The sequence below is a fragment of the Leopardus geoffroyi genome, chromosome C1 (genome assembly GCF_018350155.1).
Source record: "Leopardus geoffroyi isolate Oge1 chromosome C1, O.geoffroyi_Oge1_pat1.0, whole genome shotgun sequence".
Taxonomy (NCBI): Eukaryota; Metazoa; Chordata; class Mammalia; order Carnivora; family Felidae; genus Leopardus; species Leopardus geoffroyi.
This window is the reverse complement of record NC_059328.1, coordinates 149,551,493-149,571,626: the sequence shown is the minus strand read 5'-3', so window position 1 is coordinate 149,571,626 and position 20,134 is coordinate 149,551,493. Positions and strand designations below refer to the sequence as shown.

The 20,134-nt window shown below is 37.6% G+C and overlaps 1 protein-coding gene across 1 annotated transcript in view; it reads left to right on the top strand.

Annotated features, from left to right (window-relative positions):
* The window catches only part of LOC123598969 (lymphocyte antigen 75), a 135,432-nt gene that overhangs the window by 108,016 nt on the left and 7,282 nt on the right, over positions 1–20,134 (top strand). Inside the window, exons 35-37 of the mRNA XM_045479962.1 lie at positions 11,433–11,543; positions 18,116–18,232; positions 18,873–19,046. Of these exons, the coding sequence (XP_045335918.1) occupies positions 11,433–11,543; positions 18,116–18,232; positions 18,873–19,046 (402 nt within the window). The remainder of the gene's footprint in view (positions 1–11,432; positions 11,544–18,115; positions 18,233–18,872; positions 19,047–20,134) is intronic.

The window sequence follows — 20,134 nt, the reverse complement described above, 5'->3', positions numbered from 1 at the left end:
CTTAACAGAAAAGCACCTTTCATATTGCATGCAGTATAAATTTAACGTTGAGGTGGAAATCATTGTTATTGTTCTCTGTTATTTTGGAATTTATTAGTATAAGTGATCTTATGTTCTTAGTTATTATCTTGAAAATCAAAATAAATAAAACATTGTGTAAATTCCTGAGTAAGGTCCCATGGCATCCCTTTTAGAAAGTTCTTATATAATGGTGCTTTTTGCACACAGTATGTGATCAGTATATGTTTATTGGGTCAATGATTTCCCATCGGCGGTATGAGGTGAGTGAATAAGCATATTCAGAGTAAGTCCTCATTCTGTGGCCATGTGGATCAGTCTACATTACTAATTTTGAATTTCCATGGGCTACAAGCCCTAGATGAGGTGCCCGTGCCCCTGCCTTTCTTTTTTGACGTTATCTTTTACCGTTCTTGCTGTTCACTCTGTTTATCCATACTGAGCCCCTGGGGACTCAACCACCTGCTGGCTCTTCTGCCAGACTGCCCTCCCCTTCCCCTATCCTTGGCATGGCTGCCCCCGCCCACGTCATTCAAATCTCTGTATGATCATATGTCACCTCCTTAGGCCTTCCCTGAATGCCCCACATTCTCAATATCACAACCCCATATTTTATCTTCTTCAAAGCACTTAATACTATCCAAATGCATCTTGTTTACTCATCATCTTCTTGCTTGTTTTCCCCTTACTGAAGAAAGATACATAATAACAGAGACTTTACTGTCTTGTGAATTTTTGTTTTGAGTTGTGTCTCTGTACTTTTGTCTACTTTATAATAAAAGGACCAAAAATTTTAAATGAATGCTTTTTATTTTTTTATTTTTTTTTAATTTTTTTTTTAACGTTTACTTATTTTTGAGACAGAGAGAGACAGAGCATGAACGGGGAGGGGCAGAGAGAGAGGGAGACACAGAACCGGAAGCAGGCTCCAGGCTCTGAGCCATCAGCCCAGAGCCCGATGCAGGGCTCGAACTCACAGACCGCGAGATCGTGACCTGAGCTGAAGTCGGCGCTTAACCGACTGAGCCACCCAGGCGCCCCATAAATGAATGCTTTTTAAAAAGTAAGGGTGATAATGGGATTTCAGTTTCTTTCAAATTACTTTACCTCTTTCCTGAACTGATCCCATAATTGAATTCAAAGCATGAAATCATCTTCATGTATTGATGTGACTTTTTCTAATCCTTGTAGATGGCACAGCGATGTTTCAGGGGAAATTATCTCAGGTATATTTTTGTAAATTTTGAAACATTAATAAATGTTTCTTTTTCTTCTAAAAAGAAGAAAGTGAAATTACAGTTAGGTATTATTTCAAGACTTTTATCATTGTTGAGAAGCATTTAAAAATGTGCTTGTGTGTTGAAAACCAGTTTTGCAACAGGGTCATTGTCCACTTTTTTTTTTTTTTTTTTTTTTGAGAGAGAGAGCGCAAGCAGGGGAGGAGCAGGAAGAGAGGGACAGAGGATCTGAAGTGGGCCCTGCACTGACAACAGTGAGCCCAGTGTGGGGCTTGAACTCACAAACTTGTGAGATCATAACCTGAGATGAAGTCTGATGCTCAACTGACTAAGCCACCCACGTGCCCCGTCTACAGTTTTTTATGATACGTATCAAGTATTTTATTTTTTTGTGTGTGGGTTATTTCAGATTTTGAGAGCAAATCTTGAAACTGAATCTATAAGAAAATGGACCAGTGATGCCCACCGAGAAAGGTGCAGAGTAACACTGGCACCCCCATTCTATAAATAAATCTCATGACAGCTCTTCTGCGATGGGACTGGAGGGTGGATGATGGAGGTGGACATCTTGGAAGCTGGGTTGAGGGTGATATGGAGGCGGAGTCAGAGAGGCTGAATTTCCTTGTGATTCAGGGAGATCTTGCAGCCCAGAGTACAGCCACAGGCCCTCTGGGTTAGTCAGGGACTTGGAACCCCACTCCTGCCTTCATACATAATAAACAAACAGCTCCTCTTCTTTCTCTGACTCTACCACAGTTGCTCTTATGGAAGGTACGGAAGCACGACTCATATCCTAATGGAGAGGAGGAAAGGTCTTCTTATTGACCCGGGGGAAAAGTGCAGTCCTTGCCTTCACTTTGTTAATATTCAGAACAAGTATTTCCCAAGGATCACTTCCTCTTATGCTGTGCCTGGTTGCTTAAGAAGAGAAATTATAAGGGAACAGAGAGTTCTACTAGAACTGACTGATAATGCCAAATATTCCTGTAGGTGTGCCGTTTTATTGTCTTAGCACATGGTAATTTTAGGTCGAGGATGTATGTAGAAACTTTTGGAATCATAAGTACAAGCTGCTCAGGTTTTCATCAGGCTCCTAAATTTCTGTATATATTGAGTCAATAGAATTATAAAGTTATAAAATCCATAAAGAGTCACATAATAATATAAAGTTATTAACCTATCTTTCAAGGCTGCTGTGAAGAAGTAAGAGTAATAGAAAAGTACTTTGCAAAGAGCATTGTGGGCAGGCTGTGTGTGTGTGTGTGTGTGTGTGTGTGTGTGTGTGCATTGTTGATATATATTTGTATAGAAAATATTACAGCATCTGTAATTGAAAACTTCTGGCAGTATTTTGGGGAGGCAGGTTTTTAATGATAACAGGGTTACTGCAAAGATAAACAGCATGGAAGAAGGCTTAGCTTAGCTTTCTACTCATGAAGTGCTTAAACCTCAACAGCTTTCTGCATAAGAGCTATCCAGCCTCTGCTCGAACACCTTTCTTCTCAAAGTAAAAACATATCTCTTGGCGCTTAAAACGTGTTTTTGGGGCACACACTGACTTGTAGCATGAGAGGAAGGGTTCAGTGCTGAATTAACTGGGGTTACTGCTAATGCTGAAATGAGCCTGAGTAGGAGGCAGTTGAAAATTTTGAGGAAGTGAACAGTTTGTTTTCTATTTTTCTGTCTATAGCTTTCTAAATTTTTTGTTTTGCCATGTATTGCTTATGTAATTATTCAGCAGTGGTTTTTGAGTTGCTCCAGTTATCATTATCATCACTATACTCATTCCCATCTCAGGGGCCCATGTTTGCTATTCCCTGTCTGACCTAGATTTCCACATGGCTTTTTTTCCTTTAGCTCATGCAGACTTTTCATATGTCACCTTTATAATGAGATCTTTCTTAGACTCCTTTCTAAAATTTCTAACCCCTGACCTACATTCAAGATCTTACTTCTCTGGTTTAGCTTTGCTCCTCCGTGCTTATCACTATCTAGCTTCCAAGATGGCCCCAATGATTCTTTCCTCCTGGTATTCATAGTTTTGTGTAGCTCACCCCAGCACCGAATAGGGCTGACCTATGTAACCAATAGGACATTGCAGAAGTAAGAGTGTGACTCCCAAGGCTGAATTATAAAAGTTATTGTACTTCTCCCTTGTTCTCATTTGAATCATTTGCTCTGAGAGAAACTATCTGCCATGTCATAAAGGAGCCTCAAGCCACCCTGAGGCCTCTTCCCCACAACGAGCATCAACCCACCATCCATATAAAGGAGCCTTCTTGGAGGCGTATCCTCCAGCCTCAGTTCAGTTTTCAGATCAATGCAGCCCTGGCCAGTAGCTTGACCGCATCTTCATGACAAACTCCAAGCCAGAATCACCCAGGTAGGTAGCTGCTTCTAAATTCCTGACCCAGAGAAACTGTGTGAGATAATAAAGGTGTTTTGTGTTTTCTTTGTCATTTTAAGCTATTGATTTATTACATAAAAATAGATTACTAATGTATCCTCTAAGTATAAAACATCATCTAAGATATCTTGCCTTTGTGTATCTGCCTCAACTACCAGGATGGAAGGATTTTTTCTCCTTTTTGTTCACTGTGGAATCCCTAGCACCTAGAACAACTTTCCCACAATAACCCCCTGAGAGTAGGTACTGTTATCATCCCCGTTTTTACAAAAAAGGAAACTGGGGCACAGTAAGGTTAAGTAACATATCCAAGGTCATGCAGTCAGAACCAGACTTCTCCACAGCTTAATTTGCTTAATCAGAACCCTGCACCGTCCTAGTTCCTTGCATGCTATCTTGTGTCACGTACAAGACACTATGATAGTTATTATTAAGGGTACAGTTAGATTTAAGAAGTGATCTCTGTTGGGCCCCCTGGGTGGTTCAGTCAATTAAGTGACTTCGGCTCAGGTCATGATCTGGAGGTTTGTGATTTCAAGCCCCACGTCAGACTGTGCTGACAGCTCAGCACTTGGTGGTGTGGAGCCTGCTTGAAATTCTCTGTTTCTGCCCCTTCCCCACTTATACTCTCTCTCTAAAGAAATAAACTTTGGGAAAAAATAAAGAAATGGTCTCTGTTGTCATGCAGTTAACAGTCCAATTGGGAAAACAGGGTAAATATCAGATAACTATCATACAGAGCAGGATTTGATCAGTGCTATATGAATGAGTGTCGGTCATCAAAGGGTAACAGCCCCTTTTTCCAAGAAGAATGGCTATCTGTGGTTCTTATGCATAGGTCCCCATGTTTTGTGCCATTTTACCCTCACTGCCCTAACCTCAGCTAATCAAAAGAGGTAATGAAGGATGACTATTCTAGGTTGGGTAGCAGCTCAAGGGAGTTCCTGGTATAAGAACCCTATGAAGCCTATTTGCTGAGATAGAATCTTCAGATTTCTTATTATCCCTTGTATCCTTATCATGTCTATCATTTGGGGTAACCTGAACAAGTCTTTCGTTCTTGAAACCAAAAAGGCCTCTCATATGTAGTGTAGTGCAAAGTCCTGTAGAAGTTCAGAGGAGAAAGAGGCTACATACAGGAAGATGAGGGTTGGACGCTTCACAGAGAATTCACACATGAGCTGCCTCCGAAATGAGAGTATACTTTAATCAATAGATGATGTGGAGAGCAGAATTAGCATTTATAAAGCATAAGAACTACAAGTGTACAAAGAAGTAATTTGTAAACTTACATTACTGGGTGTTGATTATATTTTTGTGTACTTTAATAGAGTTCCTTTATTCCATATAAACAGTATTGCAAAAACTACTTTTATATTCTTGAGTTTATTATCAGTAGAAAATACTATGTGTAGCTTTGACTAGAAATAATACGACAGCATTTCTCAACCTGTGATCCAAGAACTTCCAGTGATAGGTAAAGATCTCTCAGGTGTCATCAAATAGGGTAATGGAGTCTGTTTCCATTTAAGGTTGTTTTTTTTTTTTTTAATTTCATAAGGAGAAAGAAAGGGCAGCAAAAGGAATCAGAAGAAAGTAGGAGAAGGAAAAAAAAAGGGAAAAGAAAGTTAAAATTTGCATTTGATAGTACCCGCCCTTGTGACTTTCTATTTGAGTTTCATTCTGGAAATGACTGTTTTGTCTCTCATGTCTTAATACATGAAATATTATCTGGTAGGAGGGAGAGACCTGCCTACTTCACTAATTCAACAAATATTTCACTCCTTTACTGGGTGCTTTTTATGATATTCCCTTTATTTTCAGATTTCTTTCTCTTTTTCTTTTTGTATATGGCAAACTCCTTTATCCTGTGAGTTGTAGCTCAAGTTATTTCCTTCTTTTTAAAATGTCAACACCCAAGCTTCCCACTAGAGTCCTTTCTAGAGGAGAATAACATCATCTAGAGCCTCTGCTTTTTTTCCTACACAGTGGCTGGTAATTGATTTAAAAAATAAAAAACAACAACAGCAACAACAACAAAACACATCCAGTCATGTACCAAGGAATAAGAAACAGGCCAAAAGGGAAAAGAAACAAAAATAGACCAAGACGCAACCCAGAAATTAGAGTAATCAGAAATGGACTTTAAAATAACTGTAATAAGTTTAAGAATATAGATCATAAAATTGAGAATTTTAACAGAGACCCAGAATCTATAAAAGTATAAACAAATTAGAATTCTATAACTGAAGAAGCATTGACATTATGAACTCAATAGATGAGTGTAACAGCAGATTTGTTAAAACCGAAGGAGTAGATTAGTACACCAGAAAGAACAAGATTATAGTATGGAAAGCCAAAAGTATTAAAAATATAGAAAAGAGCAAAGGGAACATATGGGACATGGTGAAAAGTCTAACATAAACATAATTTGAGTCCCAGCAAGAGAGGAGAGAGAAAATGGAAGCATTATCTGAAGTGATAGTGGCCCAGAGCTTTCTGAAAGAGATCATTGAAAATAAGCCATAGATTCTGTAAATGCAATGAAATGTTAGCAGGATTAAAAAAAAAAAAAAAGGGGATCCTAGGTGGCTCAGTCGGATAGGTCATGATCTCACGATTTGTGAGTTTGAACCCTGCATCTGGCTCGCTGCTGTCAGCATGGAGCCCACTTTGAATCCTCTGTTCCCTTCTCTCTCTGCCCTTCCCCTTCTCACACCCTCTCCCTCTCTCAAAAATGAATAAGCATTAAAAAATAAATAAAATAGGGTCGCCTGGGTGGCTCAGTCGGTTAAGCAGCCGACTTCGGCTCAGGTCATGATCTCACGGTCTGTGAGTTCGAGCCCCGCGTTGGGCTCTGTGCTGACGGCTCGGAGCCTGGAGCCTGTTTCAGATTCTGTGTCTCCCTCTCTCTGACCCTCCCTCATTCATGCTCTGTCTCTCTCTGTCTCAAAAATAAATAAACGTTAAAAAATTTTTTTTAAATAAATAAAATAAAAATGAAGCATACCACTGTCAAACTGCTAAAAAACTAAGACAAGATCTTGAACACAGCCAGGAAGAGCAACAATCAGACAGCTGATTTCTCAATAGGAACGATGGAAGCCAAAACAACAAAATGACATCTTAAGTGAAAGATAAGCTGACAATCTAGAATTCCGTATTTGCAAAAATATCCTTTAACCATGAAGGCGGTATAAAGATATTGACAGAAAACCCAAAAACTGAAGGAGTTTGTAATAGAATAGACTTGTAGTTAAAGAAACACCAAAGGGATTTCTTCAAACAAATGGAAAATGATTCCAGTTAGTAACACAGAAATGCAAGGAAAAAAGAGGGAGGAGAATCAAGATGGCAGAGTGGGAGGATCCGGAGCTCCACTCCGCCCATGGACCCGGCCCGGCTATAATGATCTACAGATCAACTCTCTTTGAGCACGACTAGAGCTAGCAGAGCAGCTCTTCCACAGATAAAGATGGAAAGAAAAAGCCACATTGGGAAGGGTAGGAGGGGCAGAGATGCGGTCATCACCACTTAACCGGCCTTACAAGAAACCTTAAAGGGACTCCGTTAGGCAGAAAAAAACATAAATAGAAGAAGATTTTGAAAGAAAAAAATGCACTGGTAAAGGGAAACGTCTAGTATGGGTAGTGGATCAACCACTTATAAAGCTAGTATGAAGATTAAAAGACAGAAGTAGTAACGTCAGTTATATCTACAATAATTAGGTAAGGGATGCACAAAATAAAAAGTTATGTCAGATATAAAATGTGGAGAGAGCAAAATGTGCTTTTAGAATGTGTTCAAACTTAAGCAACCATCAACTTAGACTGCTGTATACATAGGATGCTCTATGTATGAACCTCATGGTAACCACAAACCAAAAACCTATAATAGATACACAAAAAATAAAGAGAAAGGAATCCAAACATAACATTAAAGAAAGTCATATCACAAGGGAAGGAGCAAAAGAAGGAACAGAAAGAACTACAAAAGCAACCAGAAAGCAGTTAACGAAATGGCTGTACATACATAGCTATCAATAATTACTTTAAATGTAAATGGTCTAAATGTTCCAGTTAAAAGACAAAGGGTGACTAAATAAATTAAAAAAAAAAAAAAAAAGACCCCTAGGGTACCTGGCTGGCTCAGTTGGTAGAGCATGCGACTCTTGATCTTGGGGTTGTGAGTTCAAGCCCGCATTGTGCATAGAGCTTCAACAAAAACAAAACAAGACTCATTTACAGTCTGCCTATAAGACTCACTTCAGACCTAAAGAAACATATAGACTAAAAGTGAAGAAATGGAAAAAGATATTACATGGAAATGGAAAGAAAGGTGGGTAGCAATACTTAGACAAAACAGACTATTTATTTATTTACTTATTTATTTAGAGCACACAAGCAGGGGAAAGGGGCAGAGTAGGAGAGAGAGAATCACAAGCTGATCCAGAGCCTGACATGGGGCTTGATGCAGGGCACAATCCCACAACCCTGGGATAATGACCTGAGCCAAAATCAAGAGTCAGATGCTTAACCGATTTAGCCACGTAGGCACCCCTAGACAAAACTGACTTTAAAAGAAAGACTGTTAACAAGTGACAAAGAAGGGCATTACATAATCATAAAGAGATCAATCGAACAAGAGAATATAACAATTACAAATATCTGTACACCCAACATATGAGCACCTAAATATATAAAGCAAATATTAACAGATATGAAGGTAGAAATTGACAGTAATACAATAATAGTAGGGGACTTTAACATTCCACTTATATCAGTGAATATATTATCCAGACAGAAAATCAATAAGGAAACAGCGGCCTTAATGTATTAAACCACATGGACTTAATAGATACATACAGACCCACGGGAAGAATACACATTCTTTTCAAATGCAGATGGACTATTCTCACCTTAGGCCACATGTTAGGCCACAAGTCTCAATAAATTTAAAGATTGAGATCATATCAAGCATCTTTTCTTAAATGTTTATTTATTTTGAGAGAGAGCATGTGTGTGAGCAGGGGAGGAGCAGAGAGAGGGAAGGAGAATCAATCCCAAGCAAGGTCTGTGCTGACAGTGGGGCTTGATCTCAGGAATCTTGAGATCATGATCTGAGCCGAAATCAAGAGTCAGCTGCTCAACTGACTGGGCCACTCACGCGCCCCAAGTATCTTTTCTGATAACAACATAGCTAGTATGAAACTAGATATCAAATACAAGAGAGAGAAAAAAAAAGGTAACAAAATCCCCAAACCCCACAAACATATGGAGGCTAAACAACATGGTATGAAACAATGTCAATGAAGAAATCAAAGAGGAAATTAAAAATACCTTGAGGTATTATATGATTTCACTTATATGTGAATCTAGAAAAGTTCCTCTGAGTAAGAAGCAGACTTTCAAAGAGGGCAGCAAAGGTATATAATGAAAGTATGATGGTTGAGTACTGTTTCGTAGGAAGAGGATCTAAGGGCATTGCTCCTCCACCTACAGACTTTCAACCACACATTCTGTTTTCAGGTCCTCCCTGAACGCTTCCCCTACAGATGTGTGTCTGGCCTCTTAAATTCTTAAACCTTTCTGGACTTCTTGCTATTTAACTCCTGAGATCATACTGCACATACAGTTTTACAGCCAGATTTTTTTTTTTATACTTTATGTTTCATTATATAACTGTTGCTAAAATACCCTACCAACTACCTTTAAGCCACCACAATGAGAAAGTTCTAGATTCCTACCAGAGTTCAAGCCAAGGTAGTCACAGGTGTCATGCAAGTATTTACAGAACAGCAGGAAGGAAAAAACCTGTATATAAAATAAATTGTATCTTGAGACACCTATCCTTATGTTAGTACATCTTGAATGATTTATTTTTTATTTTTAATCTCTACACTGAACGTGGGCCTCGAACCTACAACCCCAAGATCAAGAGTCACGTGTTCTACCAACTGAGTCAGCCAGGCAGGCACCCCCATCTTGAATGAGTTAACTACTAAATGTAGCAGTATGAGGCCAGGAAAAATTCAGGTCTCACCATGGAGGCAATTTTAAGTAACCTGTGGTATTATTTAGAATATTGACCCAGATGCTGTACAGTGACCTGAATTAACAATGGCTTATCAAGATAGAAGTTTGTTTTCTGTCTCGTAACAATCCAAGTGTGATATGATGGCTCCATGTAGGATCCTTCTGTCTTGTTGCTTTCTTCTTCTTAGGCTGTTTCCATTGTTCATATGATTAAAGATGGCTGAGTACACGTTAGCCAGTGGGAAAGGGGAAGTATGATCCAGGGAACACACTTTGAAAGTACTTTTAAAGGCAATTTTGCACCTTTCACTTCAGCTCACAGCTCATTATCCAGAAGTTACTAGAAGACTGGAAAACAGTTTAGCTTGGTGGCCGTGTATTTTGTGCTATATAAGAAACTGAGGGAAATGAAATGAAATGAAATAATGAAATGGAAATGAAATGAAGTGAAATGAAATGAGACAAAATAAAACTCAATAAATACACCAGAAAAGAAATGCTGAGGTTAAGTACTGGGGACAGCTAATGGTCTTTGCTATATTCTGAGCTTAGTAAAGTCAAGTTGTTGAATTTAAATTAACATAGCTCTGAGGTTAAGTCCTGATCTTTGTAGTAAGGGATTCTTTTACTTGTGTATACCAAAATTACAAACAAAACTTAAAAATAAAACCAGGAAAAATCATAGTGATTTTCCCTATAGAGGCTTAAGGAAATAGGGAAGATTAATGCCTTATGCTTCTTTTATTCACTGGAATTCAGTAAAATCCTCCTCCGTTTTCTCCATTCTGGCCAGTGAAATCAAGCTCTTTTACTTTTGCTTCTAATACTAATGAAATTCCAGAGCCAAGGTTTACAGATGTACACATTTAAATTTTTTTTTTAACGTTTATTTATTTTTGAGACAGAGAGAGAGCATGAACGGGGGAGGGGCAGAGAGAGAGGGAGACACAGAATCAGAAGCAGGCTCCAGGCTCTGAGCCATCAGCCCAGAGCCCGACGCAGGGCTCGAACTCACGGACCGCGAGATCGTAACCTGAGCTGAAGTCGGACGCTTAACCGACTGAGCCACCCAGGCGCCCCCAGATGTACACATTTATAATGAACAAGAAGAGATCAAGAGACGAAAGAGGTGCCACTCCCCTTTGCAGCAATGGAGGAAGAGAGATGGTTCTGTTTCACAGAACTAAGTTCAACGAATCTGCTTTGATGAGGTGTTAAACTAAAAACATTCATAATCTTGTTTTCCTGTGCAATATGAAAACGTGTCTGAATATTCATAATCTAGCAATTTGTTCTCTGTTCTTGGAAGTATAATTTTTAAGAAAGGTCTTATAAACTCTTGAGACTTTGAAATTGTTACTACATACTGCAAAGACAACCTTCACAAAGAGCTTGTATTTCTGTTGGTTGTCTTTCTTGATAGTTCGTTGCCTTGGTAATAATGCTGTAATCTACATGTCTGAATTTCTAAACACCCTAAAGGCTTGTAACTTTGTTCTGTCAAATCAGAAGAGAATCATTGGCACATCTCTCTTCTCCCATATATAGAATGGAGAAAAATAAATTCCCATCACAGTAGTCGATTTCTTTTGACAAAGACTGAGAGCTTTGTTGCTAAATTAACAAGGGATATTGCCTTTCTTTTTCTCTTTGAAAATTTAATATCTACTATCTTTAGGAATTCATGGAATTCCTAACAGGGTTATTTAACAGGGTTTCTTTTTTCCCATATAGACTGTCCTTCATCTACCTGGGTTCAGTTCCAAGACAGTTGTTACATTTTTCTTCAAGAAGCCATCAAAGTAGAAAGCATAGAGGACGTCAGAAATCAGTGTACTGATCATGGTAAGGAGTTCATTCCTTTTTTTTTCACAGTCTTTAAGTAGTGTTGACTAATTCCTTGAAAAAATAGTTTTGTCAGGGCGCCTGGGTGGCTCAGTCGGTTAAGCTTCCAACTTTGGCTCAGGTCATGATCTTGTTGGTCTGTGAGTTTGAGCCCCGCATCGGGCTCTGTGCTGACAGCTCGGAGTCTCTGGCCTGCTTCAGATTCTGTGTCTCCCTCTCTCTCTGCTCCTCCCCCGCTTGCATGCTCGCTCGATCACTGTCTCTCAAAAATAAACAAATAATTTTGTCATATCTCGCTTTTACCTGGGTCCCTGTAATAAATGGACCATTTTTATTGTATAATACATAAGCCATAAGTGGAATTGGGCATATACTTAACCTTTGAGTTGGGAGACAGCTGTTAGCCAGTACTGTCCAAAGCTTTGTGCCAGAAACTTAGCAACAGCAGTGTCCATTTAATGTGCATACTCTGTGCCAGGCACTGTGCTTAGGCACACCATATACTTTTACCTGGCTTTAATGAACATAACAAACCTATCAGGTAGTTTTTTTATTATCCTCCTTTTATCAACGGGACAAACTAAGTGCAGTTTATTTGTTCAGGGTCACACAGGTAGTAAGTGACAGAGCCAGGATTTAAACCAGGGTCTAGCAAGGTCTAACAGAACACTCTGTTATTCTGCCTTGAAAGTGCTGTTTCAGGTATGTAGTGTGGGCAGAAGTCAAATGGGACCACGAAGTGAAACTGTGGTAAAGAAATGTATGTTAAAGAAAAAGGAGAAGGGTGCCTGGGTGGCTCAGTCTGTTGACTGTCTGACTCTTGATTTCAGCTCAGGTCATGATCTCATCATTCATGAGATCAAGTCCCACCTCGGGCTCTGCACTGACAGCTCAGAGCCTGCTTGGGATTCTCTCCCTGCCCCTCTCCTGCTCATGCTCTCTTTCTCTCTCAAAATAAAAAAAAAAAAATTAAAAAAGAAAGAAAGAAAGAAAAGGAAAGAAAGAGAAAGACAAAAGAGAAAAAGGCTATTTGCTAGCAGATACATTCAGTGTTCTCCAGAAAATATATTTACAACTTCACATTGTGAAATAATTTAAATAAAAATGGTATTTTTAAAAAGGTGTGCTTGGGTGTTCTTTATATGTTTGGCTGTTTGGCCCAAAGTGCATCCTTGTTGTTGTCTCTAACTGTTGTGATACTTGTAAGTTCAAACTGAAACTAGGATGTGAACTAGCAACTTTTTCAACTGAAATACGTGTGATGGTGATAGGAGAGTCCTTGATTCTTTAGAGGTGTTTTTTATTACTGCATGAGATCTAAAATCTCTTGATCATTTCATTAAATTTTATCTTAGACTCATCAGTAACTCCAGCATTTAGAAATGCCCTTTACCTTAAAAAAAAAAATCTAACAACCGACCAATACAACATTTTGGAAGAATATCAAATCATATTCACTTATCATAGAAGGAGTGAATGTAAGCATAGAGGTTGTTAATCCTGGTAAGTGCCATGTAGTACTCAATGCATATTGTTTCCCTTTGAAAAACTCATACCTGCCAAATGGTGTTGAACATTGGCTCTTTGAAAACAAGACATTTCGAATCTACCAGTATGGTTTCATTTTAAAGAAATTGAGGGCTGCCTGGGTGGCTCAGTCGGTTAAGCATCTGAGTCTTGATTTCAGCTCAGGTCATGAGCTCACGGTTTGTGAGTTTGAGCCCCGAGTCAGGCAGGCCCTGTGCTGACAGTGTGGAGCCTGCTTAGGATTCTCTCTCTCTGCCCATCAGCTGCTCACACATTCTCTATCAAAATAAATAAATATTTTTTCAAAAATTGAATAATAGGCATTTTTTCAAATGGGACTTCCCCTATAACAATTTTCTATCTTTTTAAAAAATACTTATATTAGGTATACTTAATGTAGATTTCAATAACAGACATTATTTGGGAGGCTGAGAGCCTAGAAAAGACCTATTACACTCTTACTAGCCTGTATGAACCACTATGTCAGAATTCACTGTCCAGTTTTACTACTTATCTTTAGCAATTAAGCAAATGCTTACTTTACAGAGGCAAAATTACTACTGGTTGACTTTTTCTATGATTCAACTGTAGTTGAGTTGTATTTGCCATTTTTCTTTGGCAAAGCAAAACAGAATTGGAAACAGCCAGAAACTTTGTGATTTGACCTTGATTGCTTGTTCTGGAGTCCATTAACTCTACTTGTTCAAGCAGGGCAGCCACTAAGGAATTTTAAATGTTTATTTATTTTTGAGAGAGAGAGAACACAAGCAGGGAAGGGGGACAGAGAGGAGGAGACACGGAATCTGAAGCAGACTCCAGACTCTGAGCTGTCAGCACAGAGCCCGATGCGGGGCTCGAACCCACAAACCATGAGATCATGGCTTGAGCTGAAGTTGGATGCTTAATGGACTGAGCCACCCAGAGGCCCCAGGAATTTTAAATTGTTATATTCAAATTTGCTTATAAAATTTATCTTGTGTCTAAAGAAAAATATAACTCTTTTCCCCAGTTAAAAATCTATAAATTCAGTTTGTCTTACTGATTGGATTTTAAAAAATTTCTCATATATTTCTCTTTACCTTACCATTTATTTGAAAATCCTCTATATTTGTTTCTACTCTGGAAATACCCAGTTCATTAATGAATCAGAAAATTAGCTAAAATTAGTTAATAACACTGGTATTTATTTTTGGCTACACCAGTGTTTTGGTTAAGAGTCGTAGGTAGACATAAATTCAGTGTTTGCTATGTATGAAGAAGAAAAAGCATAAGGTATAATACTACAGTATTTACATTGGGATTTATAAAATCTTGCCAGCTATACAAAATCGTATGTTAAACCTGTCATTAGAGGTTTAGAGAACAAGTGACTTGTTACCTTTTGTGCTGCAGTGAGCTATCTTTAGAAATATTCCCAGTGTTTTGTATAATTTACTTCATATTACCTCTCCTTATTTTTGGTATCCTTATTCATTTAGGTAAATAATTGTGAGAGGCTAACATTTTTCTTGTTTTGCAACATTTACCTTGAATTTATGTTATCATTATAATAGAAAAAATAAATATTTTTAATATTTCTTTTTTGTGATTTGTGAGATATGTCACTAGCTATAAAAAGAATTGAAGACCCATATTATATCTCAGCAGGTAGTGTCACTGGTAATGCACTGTAAAAGAATTTTTCTTGAGCACATGCATTCTCCAGGGACTTACCCTGTCATTTGTTAAAGAAAATGAAAGTGTGTCTTATTTGCCTGACACAGTAATTTAAGTTTATACAGTATTTAATTAGATTACAATGTTAAGAATCATTAAAGTTCCCTTGGCTTCCACAAGGTCAAAGAAAAGGATGAAAAACTCCTCTCTGAACACTTAAGCCAAAACTATAACCTAGTTAAATACTTCCCTTGAGAATATTTCTAGAGTGGTATTTTGGTCACATTTTACAAGTGAGTACAAGTATCAGGGTGAAACAAATTAAAAGTCTGTGCGACATTTAACAGGAGGCAGCTGGAAATGATAAGAAAACCATCATAGAGTTTTTCAAAATGGAGATACGACTCAGAGAGCCTTGCCGAATCCTAACTTTGGATTAAAGTATTGTTATCTGATTTTTCTTTTACAGGTTCTTTGTAATATGCACAATCACTATTAAAAAACTTAGAAAAATACATGTGCAAATATTTTAAAAATATAGCAAAATCACCCTAAATTGCACCACCCTAATAAGGAAATGTAATGATTGTTAACATTTTGGTTAAATATCCTAGACATTTCACCCCAGGCAAATGTATATTAATAAATACTTTTTTTTTTTTTTTTAATGCAGTGTGCCTTTTAATGTTTATTTTTGAGAGAGAGTACCAGAAGGGGATGAGCAGAGAGAGAGGGAGGATCCGAAGTAGCTCTGTGCTGTGTGTGCAGAGCCCTATGCAGGGTTTGAACTCACGAACTGTGAGATCACGACCTGAGCCGAAGTTGGGTGCTTAACCTACTGAGCCACCCAGGCGTCCCAGCTATTTTTTTAATATATAAAAAAAGGGATCACATTTGGCAAACTGTCCCGTAATTTGCATTTTCCACTAAAGATGTCTGTGGCAGCAAAAATGTAATGCATATTTCCTAATAACTGTGTATTAATCCAGTATATAGAAATGCCATAATTGATTTAATTAATCCTTTAATATTGGCTATTGAATTATTTGCAATCTTTCAGTGTCACAAACATGTGGTGAACATTAATGATTGTGTCTATTTGAGCACAGAGCCAATGATTGTTAAGGATTGCTGGGTCAAATACGTGCCCTTTTAAGGGCTTTTGACACATCTTGCCATATTGTTTCCAAGAAGGTTGTACTAATTTTTACTCCACCTAACCACTTATGAGTTTCTATTTTGTTATACCCAGGGCCAACACTGTTTAATCTAGAAGTCTGAAAGGCTGCTTAATTTAATTTTCATTTCTTTACCAGTGAGATTGCATTTCTCACACATTTCTTTTGTTAGATTTCCTTCTGTGAGGTTGAACTGTCTTTTTTACAGTCTTGAAACAATTATTTTTCTTCCATTAAGGTGTTGGCTTCTTTATTTATAATAGAGCTGCAGTCTGCCTGGTTTGTGATTTTCTTCTCTAACAATCCAGTATGGTTTAGGGGAGACTTTTTGGCCCTATAATAATTTTCTTTTCCCCTATTGTTAAATTTATTGGGGTTTTTTTGGTAAGCTTCTTTTAAGATATAAAAGTAATCATTTAATAAAAATTTTTCTTAGTATATCAGTACATAGTAGCTCTGTCTTTTCCATTTAACTGTTAACTTATTACAAAATATTATCAACTTTAGAGTGATGTCATAAATATAGTAGCCTACAATTTAAGCCACCTGTAATTCTCAAAGGATGGTCCCTGGATCAGCAGCATCAGCATCACCTGGGAACTTGTTGGGAATGTAAATTCTCAGGCCCCATCTCATTCCAGTTGGAAGCCCTCCAGATTTTGATGCATGCTCAAGGTGGAGAACCACTAAACTAAGACAATATTCTGGAATTTTCAGGAGACTTTGTTAAGTTTGGATGATTTTGGAAGAATGTAATAGTAGGCAAGAGTACCTTATTTCTCCATGTACTTGCATTAGTTACAGTACAGAAAGTCTCCACACTGTAAAATATACGTAGGACCAACAACTTATCATTGGAAAATGGGAAAATTGTTACCTCTAAATTACTGACGCTGAGGTCCTATGTTTATTATTTTTGTGTTATATTTCATATTTAGCTGAGTACACCTGAAAGGCTGTTACAGTATTTTTTTTTTTTTTTTTTTTTTTTTGTCTTACACCCAGGGATTAGATGTATCCTCCCTGCCAGCTTTCTGGCTGCTTTGAGCACAAGCCCTGATGTCATCATTTATTCAACTGTCTTCACTTGAAAAAACAGAATATCATGAAAGGAACTAACTCTACTAGCATTTTCTCTAAAGTATTATCCAATTAAGACAGTGAAATGCTTTTTAATTTGCAAGAGAATCTTTGTCTAGGTAAGGAAACAGGGTTAAATATCTCGGAAAAATAGTTACTCCTGATATTTATAGGATGCTTGTATGTATATGTAGCTTATAGACTTTAAGAACCACAAAAGCTAATGTATGGGAGATATAAGATATAGATCGCTGCTGCTCTTTACTCTTTTTTTTTTTTTAATTTTTTTTTCCAACGTTTTTATTTATTTTTTGGGGGACAGAGAGAGACAGAGCATGAACGGGGGAGGGGCAGAGAGAGAGGGAGACACAGAATCGGAAACAGGCTCCAGGCTCTGAGCCATCAGCCCAGAGCCCGACGCGGGGCTCGAACCCACGGACCGCGAGATCGTGACCTGGCTGAAGTCGGATGCTTAACCGACTGCGCCACCCAGGCGCCCCATGCTCTTTACTCTTGAACCACATGAAAGTGTGATTAACTATCCAATGATAGACCTCTTTTATTGATCATTTTCCTTAACCAGGAATTTTCTAAAGACCACAGAATATGTACATGTAAGGCTTTGGGCAGCAGGCACACGAAGGCCAGTTAAATGAGGCAAGTCAGAGACTGTTGCTTAATTTCATGTCTTGCAACTGTTCTGGCAAGTTGACTTCACGGTTTTCAGTTCTCCTAGATTTGGTCAGAGCTTCTCCTCCCTACACTAGTAAACAAAGGAGAAACCATGGTTGCTTGAGGAAGAGGTGATGGGAAAAAGGAAAGTTGAGAGATGCAGAAAATATGTTCTATTGCTGAAGCCTCCCATGATGCTTTGTTCCCTTGTCTGTAAATTACCAACTCTACATAAATGAAATGAGAATATAAAATTGTTGTGCTCAATTTATCACATCACTTTACTCATGAATATATTGTCTCTTCAAAATTGTGCATATTCTCAAGCTGAAATTTAAAAAGGTGTGAAAGTATAATACATTATGGTAAATGTATTATGCATAATTTTTATATAATTCCTGTGATCTGCATTGATTCTGGAAACATGGTAACTTTATTTCTACCTAAAAATAATTTCAGGAGCAGACATGGTAAGCATACATAATGAAGAAGAAAATGCTTTTATACTGGAGACTTTGAAAAAGCAATGGAAAGGCCCAGATGATATCCTACTAGGCATGTTTTTTGACACAGATGGTAAGTAATATTTACCTTGTAGGAAACCACTTTTTTTTTTTTTTTTTTAATGGTAATAAAACTGGTAACTTTGAGATTCTTCAGTTCTGTAGTTCAAGTTGATGTTTCCTGTAGTCTCTGGGTATTCTATTTTCAGTGTGCACCTATGACCTATACTGCAACTCTTTCCTGAGCAGCTGTGTTTCTTTTGTCCGGATTAAAATATGGTTCTAGGCTCAGCATTTTTGTAATGTGGTAGTGTCATAAATGTGTCAACTGTAGGATATTGCTAGATTGAACTATCAAGGTTGTATTATGTAAATGTATTTATTGTCCCTGTAGGAAACAGAAAGTACATGCATTATTAATGAAATGAAACTACTAAGGTTACTATTAATATTTTAATTTTCTTGGCTATTTCCCCCAAGAAAATGTTTTTATGATTTTCAAAAACAGGATCTTCCGTAGAACCTCTTTGAGCCAATACCTCTCATTTGCTGGTACACAAGATATATTCCTCCTAATTTAAATCCTACAACTAAAAGTTTTGAGCAGACATATCTTAGTAATTTTCCACCTTTAATCCCAGATCCTTTTCTTAGGCTTTCTTTTTAACTCCATTTAACACTGTCATAATGATAAAAATATTCTTAACTGACAGATGCAAGTTTCAAGTGGTTTGATAAGTCAAATATGACATTTGATAAATGGACAGACCAAGAAGATGGTGAGGATCTAGTTGACACCTGTGCCTTTTTGCACACCAAGACAGGTGAATGGAAAAAAGGAAATTGTGAAATTTCTTCTGTGGAAGGAACCCTTTGTAAAGCAGCTAGTAAGTATAACTGAAAACTTTTTTCCATTTCTAGAGGGGTGGGGAAAGTAGGGCTGGTTTTAAAATAAAAATTTTTGAGACAAGTATGCCTCAATAAATTAGAGGGAGTAAGAAAGACTTCAGAATATATTAGGATGCTATGCTCCCAAATCTTTTGGAAGTCCAATATAATTCTCATGTGAACCAGGCATACTTTCATTCTATCTGCTTATTCTTAGAGCCTGCAAGAGGTCAGAAATTTCTTCTCTTGTTCAAAGGAATTATCATAGCCTCCTTGCATGTTATTGGATTAGCTACTCATGTCTGATTCCAGAGTTCTAGCTCATGTTTAAAGAATTTGACCTTGTACAGGTACTAACATCCTTTGTTTAGGCAAATGAAGAAAAACTGCATTGTAGTCAATAACTTACTCTGGACTAAAATGTAATTTTTCTTCTGACCCATCAGAATGCTTTTTCTCCCACCGCAATCCTGAGGTGCAAGCTCTGAACCTGGCCCCTGCCCTTCCAACCACCACCCCTGGGCTCTGGCCGTCCCCTCTTCCCCTTCAGAATGCTTTCTAATGGACAAAATTATTATGTCCCACAACAGTATTTTGATGTTATTGTTAAACATCAAAGCATGTTTCAAGTTTCAGAAAAAATTTTTTTCTTATTAAAAACACTTAAAATTTCAAAATATGATTTTGGGATACTTGAAACATGACAGCCATTTCTCCACTTTGCATCTTTAGTATTTCCCCCCTTCTACTTCAACTGTAAACCAAAATTATTTTCCCCTTTTGATTTTTTTGTATGCCTCAGCAGGGTTCTTAACTACAGTTGATTATATTAAATTTATCACAGTTTTATGGTAGTGGAATTCCACTTCCAATATTTATTGGATTAAAAAAATTTTTTTTTCATGTACTAAGTATCAGGGCACATTTATATAAACCAAATTTTTAATTAAACTATAACTGAAACATCAGAAATAGTGAGCAAATCCATACTAATGGGGTCACAGTTGTATACTTCAATTTTATTAGGTTTGTTTTCTATAGAGCCTCTAACAAAAATTATTTTCCTCACCTCATCACTTTGAGTTTC